Source organism: Ailuropoda melanoleuca, unplaced genomic scaffold (genome assembly GCF_002007445.2).
Source record: "Ailuropoda melanoleuca isolate Jingjing unplaced genomic scaffold, ASM200744v2 unplaced-scaffold9223, whole genome shotgun sequence".
NCBI classification, from domain to species: domain Eukaryota; kingdom Metazoa; phylum Chordata; class Mammalia; order Carnivora; family Ursidae; genus Ailuropoda; species Ailuropoda melanoleuca.
Genome location: NW_023254685.1, coordinates 415092 through 427966, shown reverse-complemented (window position 1 = coordinate 427966; position 12875 = coordinate 415092). Strand labels below are relative to the sequence as shown.

General features: G+C 42.8%; 1 protein-coding gene across 1 annotated transcript; it reads left to right on the top strand.

Moving 5' to 3' along the window:
• Positions 1 to 3354: 3354 nt before the first annotated feature.
• On the top strand, positions 3355 to 4631 carry GPR148 (G protein-coupled receptor 148). Its single transcript, XM_011217178.2, is given in 6 exon segments — positions 3355 to 3542; positions 3544 to 3837; positions 3839 to 3892; positions 3894 to 3998; positions 4233 to 4402; positions 4405 to 4631. Coding segments are annotated over 6 exon segments (1038 nt in total).
• The last annotated feature ends 8244 nt before the right edge of the window (positions 4632 to 12875 follow it).

Sequence of the window (12875 nt, the reverse complement as noted above, 5' to 3'; positions counted from 1 at the left end):
CTCTTAGTTTTTTTGACTGTTTCCTTGGCTGTGCAGAAGCTTTTTATCTTGATGAAGTCCCACAAGTTCATTTTTTCTTTCGTTTCTCTTGCCTTTGGAGATGTGTCATGAAAAAAGTTGCTGTGGCCGATGTCAAGGAGGTTGCAGCCTATATTCTCCTCTAGGATTTTGATGGATTCTTGTCTCATATTGAGGTCTTTCATTCTNACATTGAGGTCTTTCATCCATTTGGAGTTTATTTTTGTGTATGGTGTGAGAGAGTGGTCAAGTTTCATTCTTTTGCATGTAGCTGTCCAATTTTCCCAGCACCATTTATTGAAGAGACTGTCTTTTTTCCACTGGATGTTTTTTCCTGCTTTATCAAACATTAGTTGCCCAAAGAGCTGAGGGTCCATTTCTGTGTCNATTTGTTTCTCGTGTATTGAGTTTGAGAAGTTCTTTGTAGATCTTGGATACCAGTCCTTTATCTGTGGTGTCCTTTGCAAATATATTCTCCCATTCCGTGGGCTGTCTCTTAGTTTTTTTGACTGTTTCCTTGGCTGTGCAGAAGCTCTTTATCCTGATAAAGTCCCATAAGTTCATTTTATCTTTTATTTCTCTTGCCTTTGGCGATGTGTCGTGAAAAAGGTTGCTCTGGCCGATGTCATAGAAGTTGTTGCCTATGTTCTCCTCTAGAATTTTGATGGATTCCTGTCTCACATTGAGGTCTTTCATCCATTTGGAGTTTATTTTTGTGTATGGTGTGAGAGAGTGGTCAAGTTTCATTCTTTTGCATGTAGCTGTCCAATTTTCCCAGCACCATTTATTGAAGAGACTGTCTTTTTTCCACCGGATGTTTTTTCCTGCTTTATCAAAGATTAGTTGCCCAAAGAGCCGAGGGTCCATTTCTGGGTTCTCTATTCTGTTCCATTGGTCTATGTGTCTGATTTTGTGCCAGTACCATGCTGTCTTTGTGATCACAGCTTTGTAGTATAGCTTGAAATCTGACAACATGATGCCCCCAGCTTTGTTTTTCATTTTCAACAATTCCTTGGTGATTCAGGGCCTTTTCTGGTTCCACACAAATTTAAGGGCTGTTTGTTCCAGTTCTTTGAAAAATGTCATTGGTATTTTGATTGGGATAGCATTGAAAGTGTAGATTGCTCTGTGTAGCATGGACATTTTAATTATGTTAATTCTCCCGATCCATGAGCAAGGAATATTTTTCCATCTTTTTGTGCCCTCTTCAATGTCCTTTCAAGAGTGATTTGTAGTTTCTAGAATATAGATCCTTTACGTCTCTGGTTAAGTTAATTCCGAGATAATGTATGATTTTTGGTGCTCTTGTAAATGGAATGGATTCTTTCTTCAGTCTCATTGTTCATGTATAGGATGAAACTGATTTCAGAGCATTGATTTTGTATTCCGCCACATTACTGAATTGCTCTATAACTTCTAGTAGTTTGGGGGTGGAGTCTTTTGGGTTTTCCATATAGAGTATCATGTCATCTGCGAAGAGAGACATTTTGACTTCTTCTTTGCCGATTTGGATACCTTTTATCCCTTTTTGTTGTCTGATTGCTTTTGCAAGGACTTCTAGTACTATGTTGAATAATAGTGGCGAGAGTGGGCATCCTTGCCGTGTTCCTGATCTTAAGGGAAAGGCTTCCAGCTTTTCCCCATTGAGAATGATATTTGCTGTAGGCTTTTCATAGATGGTCTTTATGAGATTGAGGAATGGACCCTCTATTCCTACACTCTGAAGGGTTTTAATCAGGAAAGGATGCTGTATTTTTTCAAATGCTTTTTCTGCATCAATTGAGAGGATCATATGGTTCTTGACTCTTTTCTTGTTGATATGACCTATCACACTGATCGATTTGTGAATGTTGAACCACCTTTGCATCCCAGGGATGAATCCCACTTGGTCATGTTGGATAATCCTTTTAATGTACTGTTAGATCCTATTAGCCAGGATCTTGTTGAGAATTTTGGCATCCGTATTCATCAGGAATATTGTCTTTACCATATTCTGCCATCAGGAGGCAGTTGTTGCTGCCCCTCCCGAACACGCTGTAACAAACCCTCCAGAAGGGCATGGTGCCTGAGCTGGTGAACCAGGGGTCTCTCCAGGGAGCAGGGCCTTTTGCCAGCTCTGAAGGGAGGAATGACACTCATGCTCCAGTGAGAAGAATGAGTCTGGGGTCCAACTCCTGAGTTACCATGCCAGATGTCCTATCTCTCCCAGTGTGATAGCCCCCAGGCTACTCAGTCTCCCTATGTCTCACCACCTGACCTGCACCCCAGATATGTGGCCATGGCAGAGCTCAGTCTATGGGGCACACTTAGGAAAGAGGCTGCTTGGCAGTGAGTGTCAGCACTTTTGTAACTGGATGTAGGGCTCCAGGACAGGTGTATTGTCATCATGGGTCCTCAATGGGGCCACAGAAACCCAGAGGGACAAAATAATTTAGCCAAGACCACAGTTAATGACAAGAGGGAAAGCCAGGTTTCCTCTGAAGTCTTCAGCTTCTGACACTGCTGAGAAAGAAAAGGGAGGCAAATGGTGAGTGCCTGTGTAGTCAGAGGGCCCATGGCTGAGGGATGAGGCAGGGTTCTGGTGTGTCCCTTGCCAGATCTGGTCCAGGTGGCATTTACGATATGAGGCTGGGCCTCTTATGGCTCAATGTCTAAAATTTTTGTTTCTCTCTGATCCTACGAACATTCTGCCTGTGCTCAGGAGAGAGGCTGGAGAGGGGCTGGAGGGGTGTGGCACAGGCCCCAGGTCCCAGGGGCATAGAGCACCTAGTGCATTCCTTTTGCAGTGAGGACAAGGGGGTCTGTGGAGCAGAGGACCCAAGCCTCTGGAGAATGTGGTAAGGTCAGGGCTAACATGCATTGAACATTTACCCCAGGCTACACATTGCACTACATTACCTCCAGATTTTTGCAACATTTCCATGAGGTCTGTATGTGCAACATTCACATTTCACAGATAAGGAAACAAATGTATAGAGCTTCCCAAAGTCTCAGCACCAGGATCTCAAGAGCTGAAAGCCTTCTCACCTAAACCAGATGGGAGACACTTCTCAAGAGATCAGTGACCAGTACATCATGGCAACAGGCTGAGGCTGATCCATTTAGGTGTGCCCATACACATGCGGCCCAGACAGCTGGCAGACGTGCATGAATGTAAGAAGCCCTGAGTGAGCAGAATTTTGCTTTGACTGTTAAACAGTCATTCCTAAGGCTTGCTCAAGCACAACATTTCTGCAGAGGAGGAGAACCATCAGAACCCCTGCAGGGGAGATCCACACCCTGGGCAGGTACAGAACCAACCACCTGTGAGAAAGACTGACATTCCTGCCAGGAAGCATGGGGGATCAGTTGACACCCCGCCCCCTAGACACAACAGCCTGGCCAGCCTCCAACCAGGTCATCAGTGAGTCCCCTTGCATGCCCCAGTTAGGCAGCAACATCTCCCTGAGCCTCAGAGACCTGGGAGTACCTGCTTCCATGCTGTGCTGGCTGTTCCTCCCATCAAGCCTGCTGGCTGTAGCCCCCTGGCTGTAGCCCCCTGCTGCTGGTAACCATCCTGCAGAGCCAGAGACTTTGGCAAGAGCCCCACTACCTGCTGAAGGCTAACATCCTGCTCTCAGATTTGGCCCACCTTGTCTTCCACATGCTCATCTTCTCCAGCAACCTGGGCAGCTGGGCCCTAGGCCGCATTGCTTGTGGTGTTCTCACAGATGCCATCTTCGCTTCCTATACCAGCACCATCCTGTCCTTCGTGGCCACCATGTTGCACACCTACCTGGCAGTTGCTTATCCTCTGCACCATTTCTCCTTCATGTCCAGAGACTGCCCAGAAAGTGGTAGCCTTCATCTGGCTGGTGGCCTGCTTCTTCCCCACGTCTCGTTTGGCTTAGCAAGTGGAGGGATGCCAGGTTAGAGCAAGGGGCCTCATGCATCCGGCAGCTGAGCCTGGGCACTGAGCCAGGCCATGGCCCCTGGTCATTGTCACCCACACCTTCATTTTATGCATTCTCTCTTTCTTTCTTTCTTTCTTTCTTTCTTTCTTTCTTTCTTTCTTTTTTTTTTTTTAAGATTTTATTTATCTATTTGACAGAGAGACAGCCAGTGAGAGAGGGAACACAAGCAGGGGGAGTGGGAGAGGAAGAAGCAGGCTCCCAGCGGAGGAGCCTGATGCGGGGCTCGATCCCAGAACGCCGAGATCACGCCCTGAGCTGAAGGCAGACGCTTAACGACTGCGCTACCCAGGTGCCCCTATGCATTCTCTTTCTATGCACAGCTCTCATCACCTACTGCTTCTGGAGGGTCTATGCAGAGACCAGGACTTCAGGCATCTCAGTACAGGGCTGTTCCTGGGCCAGGGGTACCCTGCTTATCCACACAGTGCTAATCTGCTGTATGTTAGCTCCGTTGTGGTGTTTTCCCTGGACATCATGCTAACCACGTACTACCTCACTGATGCCAGAACTCATGTGTGGCTCATGGCAGCCAACAGCGAGGTGCTCATGATGCTTCCTCGTGCCACCTGCAGCTGCTGGGGATGGTCCGGGGCCTCTTCTCATCCAGTAGGCACAGTGACATCATCTCTATTTCTTAGAGCTACAGACTTCACAGTCTAGCAGACTGAGGTTAGAAATTATATGTTGGTTGCATCAACATCCAATTACCTCCAACTTCAGAGAACTACAAAATATACTTGTGCAACAGGATCTTTAAGATGACCTCAACTGATGGTTTTCAACATTTCAAAAGTTTTTAAGTAGAGAAAGCTCACTTCTCAGTGAAGTGAATATTTTCTGCTTGAAAATGGAAGAAAAGTGATTCAGCAGAGCTCTGATCAAAGTGGAGGTGAGGCTCTGATTTGTGCCTTTCCAATGACTTCCACCATATCCTCCACCACCACTGGCAAACCACAGTTGCTGACGGACGCACGGAAGCCAAAACATTACTAAAAGCTTGAACCTGGAAAGGAAGCAAGCAGATCTGCTGAATTGAGGACCATGAGCCTCAATTTCGGCAGCTCCTCAGTATGTGGGAGAAAGGAGAACAACCTAGGACCCATCTGTAGTGAGAGGTGTCATGAAGACATCTATAAAGCTGGAACCCCCTTGGAGCACCTGGGTGGCTCAGTCCATTGGGTGTCTTGCCTTTGGCTCAGGCCATGGTCCCAGGGTCCTGGGATGGAGTCCCCACACCAGGCTCCCTGCTCAGAACGGAATCTGCTTCTTCTTCTCCTCCCCGCTTATGCTCTCTGTCGCTATCTCTGTCTCTCTCTCTAATAAATAAATAAAAATTTTAAATAAGTAAATGAAATAAAAAACCCCAAAAGATTACCATCTTAGAACAAGGATAAATGACAACTAACAGAATAGCAAGGGGACTTTCCTGTCTTGATATTGGTGCTGTGCAGAAGAGGAAGGAAATTCCTCAACAACTCTTAGGTAGAAGCCACCCTTCAAACAGGATTAGAAATAGTTTTTAAACTATTTTTGTGGTTAATAGACCTCATTCTGTGGTTGGTGTGGCTCTTCTGGAGGATTAGAGCTTCAGCTCAGCCTTCGAAGAATTTCCATGGTAAAAGAACCTCAAAGAAAGTGAGTTGCACATAGTCAAAATTCACAAAACCACACAAAAGAACAAGGCACTATGAATGTGAGAAGAAACAAGAGGGCAGTAGTATACTCCATCCAGCTCCTTAAACTGTCAGACACTTACTAATACAAAAATGTTTAGTATGTTTTGAGACATGAAAAATGACATAGAAATATGAATGAGGAGCAACACATTTTAAAAATAACCAAGCAGATTAGGAAAAGAATTAAATAAAACTTCTAGAAATAAAAAATTTATACTAATTAGACTAGCAAAAATTCATATTTCATATGAATTAATAAGTATAGTAGGGGGGTGCCTGGGTGGCTCAGTTGGTTAAGCGTCTGCCTTCAGCTAAGATCATGATCCCAGTGTCCTGGGATTGAGCCCCACGTCGGGCTCCCTGCTTAATGGAAGCCTGTTTCTCCCTCTCCTCCCTGCTTGTGCTCTCTCTCTCGCTATCTCTGTCACTATCTGTCCCTCTCTGTCTCAAATAAATAAAATCTTTTAAAAAGAAAGTATATTAGACACAACTGAAGAGGGATTTTGTAAACTAGAAGTTAGGTTTAAATAAATTATCTAAAATTCAGCCTAGAAAGACAAAGAGGCAAAAAATTTAAAAGAGATTAAGAGATACTGAGTTTAGAATAGAAAAGACTGACATCTAATTTGAGAATACAATAGAGACAATGTGGGGAGGGAAATACTTAAAGAGATAACAGCTGACAATTTTTCAGATTTATTGAAAGATATCAAACCTCGGATTCAAGAACTCTAACCAGTTACAAATAAAATGAATGACAAATAATCCACCTCAAGTGAATGTGAAATTGCAGGAAACTGAATACAAAGACATTTAAAACAGTCAGAGACAGAAGAATAACAATTTAACTGAGAGCTGACTTCTAAGGAAAAAAAAAAGCTCAAGTCAGACCTGTTGAGGGAACAGAAGGCAAGCTGAGGACAAAGCAGAAACTGACACCCTGCAAACCTCCCCCGCCCCATGGGGTGTACGTGACATTCCTCAGGTACTCCTGGCTGCCCTAAAGCTAAGGAAAGGAAAACCAAATGGTTAACTGACAGAGCTCACAATCCCGCAAGACTTGAGTCTCCCTTGGTTTACACATGTCCTAGTGATTTACAAGGAAGAAGCTTTCTTATCAATAGCCTAACTTCCAGAGACCCATAATTCAGTTTCCTGGAGCCCTAACGTTACCACCCCTCCATAAAATTGAGGGAGGCTGAGGCAGAAGGAAATGTAAATAAAATGGAATTTCTTTTCAACCTGCAGCCCATTGATAAGGACACGTGATAGGAAAGTAACATTCTCCCGGGAAGCTCCCAACTGTCTTACTATTAACACCTTCTAGTGGAGTCAACACCCTTAACTCGACAATTGCAAAGCCTCCAGTGTCCTGGGAGTCTTCTTTAACATATGAAAGTATTCTCAACCTCTCTTTTTTCCTTATCTCCCCCAGTGCCATGGTATATAATCAGCCATCCCTCACAACCCACGGCAGCAGCTCTTTCTGCCCACGGGTCCTGTCCCGGTACTTTAATAAACCACCAATTTTGCACCAAAGGTGTCTCAAGAATGCTTTCTTGGTTGTCGGCTCTGGACTCCACCCCACTGAACCTCACCTATATTCCACAACCTCACCAAGATGTACCTGAAATAATACTGTTAATGTGATGAGAGAAAATAACTGTTGACCTGGAATTCTACCTAGGGGAAAACAACCTTTTCAGAAAGCAAAATAAAAACCACTATAGAACACAAAGCCCAAAAGACAATATTCCTAACAATACACATTAAAGAAATTTTAAAGACTATATTTCTGGCAGAAGGATAATTATTCCAGATGGAAGATTCAAAGTGCATGAAAAAAATGGTGAGAAATATTGAAAACTATGTGAGTAGGGGGCCGAGTTAACATGGCAGAATGGTAGGGGAACCTGAACTTGCTTCAAATACAACTAGATAAACATTCAACTATTTTGAACAACTAGGAAGAGGATCTGAGGATTAAGGAAACAATCTGCATAGTTGGAGGGAGAAAAAGTGGCTCATGTGAGTGATGAGGGAACAGAAGGCTGGCTGCAGACAAAGCATAAGCCTAAACCTTGCAACCTCTCCCCACCCCCACTCCTGGGTGGGATATGTAATGTTCCTCTGGGAAGTTCCCAACTATCTTCATGTTAATGTCTTGGGGGAGGGGGGTAAACAACCTTAACTTGACAATGACAAGGCCTCTGGTATCCTGTGAGTATTTTTTAACATACAAAAGTACTCTCTTGAAACCTCCCTTTTTCCTTACCTCCCCCAACCCCATAGCATATAATCAGCCACCCCTCACAACCCAGTGCAGCAGCTCTTTCTGCCACGGATCCTGTCCCCGTGCTTTAATAAACCACCATTTTGCACCAAAGACGTCTCAAGAATTCTTTCCTGGTCGTCGGCTCCAGACTCCACCCCACTGAACCTCACCGATATCCCACAACCTCATCATGAGGTTCCAATCCACGGACTGGGGGAGAGGAAAACTGTGGGGCCACGAAGGGGATGGACTTTTCACGGAGAAGTGTCAGGGAGAGGGAGTGGGAGAGAGCCCAGCAGTTAGGGACAGCACAATTAGCCACATTAAGGAGATCCCATGGGTTTCATAGGGAGAAAGAGCTCCCCTCCCCGGAGGGCATTTAGAAGAGTGTATTTAGCCTCACCAAGGACAAAAGGCCCCTGGGAGCCCTTGAGAGGTGCTTAACAGCAGGGTCAGAGGTGCCTTTGCTGAGGACCGGAAATCTGAATAACTTCTCACTGTGAGCCACAGTAGGCTTAAACCTCTGTGTCCATTGTTGGCTAATTGAATATAACAATAAAAAATTTTTTTAAAAAATAAAATAAAAAAAAAACCCTCTGTGTGCAGAATGAGCAGCTGCATTTCTGTGGCAGAACTGAGCAGAAAACAGACAGGAGCAGAATGGACTAGGGTACTGAGTCGAGTGCAGACTGCCAATAATCTGGTTCCAGCCTTTTACTGAGCATTACAATAAATTTCAACCTCTGAGTGTGCACTGCGTGATTGATCTTCAGGTATGGGATGGTCCTGGGCATGCCCCGAGCCTCTCTTCTGGGGGATGGAAGTGGGTCCACACCTTCCAGGCCTGTTAAAACTTGGGAGTTTTGAATCCCGGCCACCAGCCAAAGATAAAATACTCTGGGGTTACCAATGGGCTGGGCACAGACAAGTTAAGGGCGGGGAACTGATGAAAGCCCAGGACATTGGAGATTGTTTGCCTTTCTTAGAAGCCCTTTGGAACAGCCAGTGCCTGGGAGGTCCACTCCCCAGGGACAAGAGGGAGGGGTGATACTGATGAGGTTTTGGGCACAGGGTACTAGAGGCCTTGCCATTGTTAAGTTAAGGCTGTTTACCCCCCCAAGTAAGGCACTAACATGAAGATAGTTGGGAACTTCCCAGATTCCTGTAAGTAACTGTCTTTGGTCTGCAAGTTATAAGACATTTAGTTGTATTTACATTCCCTTCAGGAAGCTAGGTTATTGATAGAAATGCTTTGTTCTTATAAACTAAGATATTTGCAAACTGGGGGAGACTTAAGTCTTGCAGGATTGTGGTATCATCTATAGGTTAACTATTTCTTTGTCTTTTAGGGCAGCCAGGAGTGCCTGAGGAATGTTGCATACATTCCATGGGGAGGGGCTGGTTGCAGGGTGTCAGTTTCTGCTTTTTCCTCAGCTTGCCTTCTGTTCCCTCATCACCAGCAGGCCTCTCCCTCAGAAGACAAACATAGCCCCCGCCCCCATCGACCAAGTCTACTGGTAAAAGAAAGCTCCAAAACATCAGCTTCCTGTGGAAATACGACCAGGCTTACTTCTCTTTGTTTTTTCCCCTCCTTTTAATTAAAAAAACTTTGTTTAAATTTTTTATTTTATCCTTTAATTTATATATTTTTTCTTTTCTCTTTGTCTTTTATTTTTTTTTTTGTATCAGGCTTATAATCTTTTATTCATTTGTTGTTTCATTTGTTTCCTTATCTCATTTTTCAGATCAGGCTTCCTTTTTTCTCTCTTCCTTCCCTATTCTTTTTTCCTTCCTTCTTTCTTATTTTTTAGAATCAGGCTTATAGTTTATTGTTTCTTTGTTTCCATTTCTGTTCCATTTCCTTTCTATTGTCTTGGATCAAGTTTTTTGATTTTTGTTTTTTGTCTTTCGTCCTATTATCTTTCTTTTCTTTTCCTTCTTCTTTTATAGGCTTCTTGACAAAAAAATCAAAGTACATCTGCATAAAAGTCCGAACACTCTCCACTACAAGCAAGGAGGAGTTCTGCAGAGGAAGGACCATTGGGAAAGGGCAGACTAGACACACAGCGAAAGTGTACACAGCACACACCAGAAACACTTTCTGAAGTTGTTGTTGTTGTTATTATTATTATTATTATTATTGCTGTTTTTGCTGGGCTTTTTTTTTTCTTTTCTTTCTTCCTTTCTGCTAAGGACACAATTACTGGATGGAGAAATTCAGCCCACAAGAAACAACAGGAGGTAATACTCACTATCAGGTGATGAGGTCAGAGAATATAGGTGAGGTTCAGTGGGGTGGAGTCCGGACCGGACGACCAAGAAAGAATTCTTGAGGCATCTTTGGTGCAAAATTGGTGGTTTATTAAAGCACGGGGACAGGACCAGTGGGCAGAAAGAGCTGCTGCCCCAGATTGTGAGGGGTGGCTGATTATATACTATGGGGTTGGGGGAAGGTAAGGAAAAAGGGAGGTTGAGAAATACTTTCATATGTTAAAGAAGACTCACAGGATACCAGAGGTCTTGCCATTGTTTTCCCTCTAGCAAGGCATTAACATGAAGATAGTTGGGAACTTCCTGGCGGCTGCAGATTATAAGGACATTTAATTGTATCTACATTCCCTTCCGGAAGCTAGGTTATTGATACAAATGCTTTGTTCTTGTAAATTGCTAAGGACATTAGGAAACTGAGGGAGACTTAAGAATTGCAGGATTGTGGTGTCTATACGTTAACTATTTCTTTGCCCTTTAGGGCAGCCAGGAGTGCCTGAGGAATGTCACCTACACCCCGTGGGGGGGGGATTGTGGGGTGTCAGTTTCTGCTTTGTCTTCAGCTTGCCTTCTGTTCCCTCATCAACAGGGATTTAAGCAATATGGATATAAGTAAAGTATCTGAACTAGAATTTTAAAAAACAATTATAAAGATACTATCCGGGCTTGAAAAAAAGCATAGAAGACACTAGAGAATCCCTTACTGTAGAAATAAAAAGACTAACATCTAACCAGTCCAACATAAAGATGCTATTACTGAGATGCAGTAACAAACAGAGCCTTTAACAGAGAAGAAAAATGAGGCAGGAGAGAGGGCAGTGATATAGAAGACAAAATGATGGAAAATAAGGAAGCTGAAAAAAAGAGAGAAAGACAACTACTGGATTGTGAAGGGAGACTTCAAGAGCTCAGCAATTCCATAAATTGAAATAATATATAGATGATAGGGGTCCTGGAAGATAAAGAGCAGGAGAGAGGGACAGAAGGTTTATTTGAACAAATTATAGTGAGAACTTTCCTAATCTGGGGAAGGAAAACAGGCATTCAAGTCCAGGAGGCACAGAAACCCTCCCCTAAAAATCAATAAAAATAGGTCAACACCCTGACATATAATACTGAAACTGGCAAATTTCAAAGATAAAGAGAAAATCCTGAAAGCACCTGGGGTCAACAGGTCCTTAAACTACAAGAGTAGAAATGTAAGGCTGGCAGTAGACCTGCCCACGGAGACCTGGCAGGCCAGAAAGGACAGGTATCATATTTTCAATGTGCTAAATGTGAAAAATATACAAGCAAGAATACTTTATCCAGCAAGGCTGGATATCATTCAGAACAGAAGGAGATATAAAGACATTCTAGGACAAACAAAAACTAAAGGAAATTGTGAATACTAAAAGAGCCCTGAAAGAAATATTAAAGGGGATCCATTGGATGAAGAGAAAGCCCCAAAGTAAAAAAGACCAGAAAGGAGCAGAGAAATCTACAGAAACAGGGATTTTACAGATAATACAATGGCACTAAGTTCATATCTTTCAATACTTATTCTGAATGGGAATGGAATAAATCCTCCAATCAAAAGACACAGGGTATCAGATTGAACAAAAAAACAAGACCCATCAATATGCTGTTTACATACTCATTTTATACCCAAAGACACCTCCAGATTGAAAGAGAGGGGGTGGATAATCATTTATCATGCCAATGGACATCAAAAGAAAGCCATCCTTATATCAGTAGCCATCCTTGTATCAAACTAGATTTTAAACCAAAGACTGTAATAAGAGATGAAGAAGGACACTATATCATAATAAAAGTGTCTATTCAACAAGAAGATCCAACAATTGTAAATACTCATGCCCCTAACTTGGGAACAGCCAATTATATAAACTGATTAATAACAACATTAAAGAAACACATTGATAAAAATATGATAATACTAGGGGACATTACCACTCCACTCACAGCAATGGATAGATCATGTAAGCAGAAGTCCAACAAGGAAACAAGGGCTTTGGATGACACACTGGACCAGATGGACTTCACAGATAAAATCAGACAATTTAATCCTAAATTAACAGAATAGACATTCTTCTCGAGTGCACATAGAACATTCTCCAGAATAGATCACATACTGGGTGACAAATCTGGTCTCAACCAGTACAAAAGACTGAGATTATACCATGCATATTTTCATACCACAATGCTTTAAAACTTGAACTGAACCACAAGAGAAAATTTTGAGGGAACACAAATACATGGAGGTTAAAGACCACCCTATGAAATTATGAATGGGTCAACAGAAAATTAAAGAAGAGTTTTAAAAATACATGGAAACATATGAAAATGAAAACATGACAGTTCAGAACCTTTGGGATGCAGCAAAGGTGTCCCTAAGAGGGAAGTATATAGCAATACATGCCTTTCTCAAGAACAAGAAAAGTTCTCAAATACACAACCTAACCTTACACCTAAAGGAGCTGGAAAAAGAACAGCAAATAAAGTCTAAATCTATCAAGAGAAGAGAAATAATAAAGATTAGAGCAGAAATCAATGATATAGAAATTTAAAAAAACAGTAGAACATTAGATCAATGTAAGCTAGGAGCTGGTTCTAGAAAAATTAGTGAGATTGATAAACCCTGGGCCAGACTTATCAAACAGAAAAGAGAAAGTACCAAAATTAAAA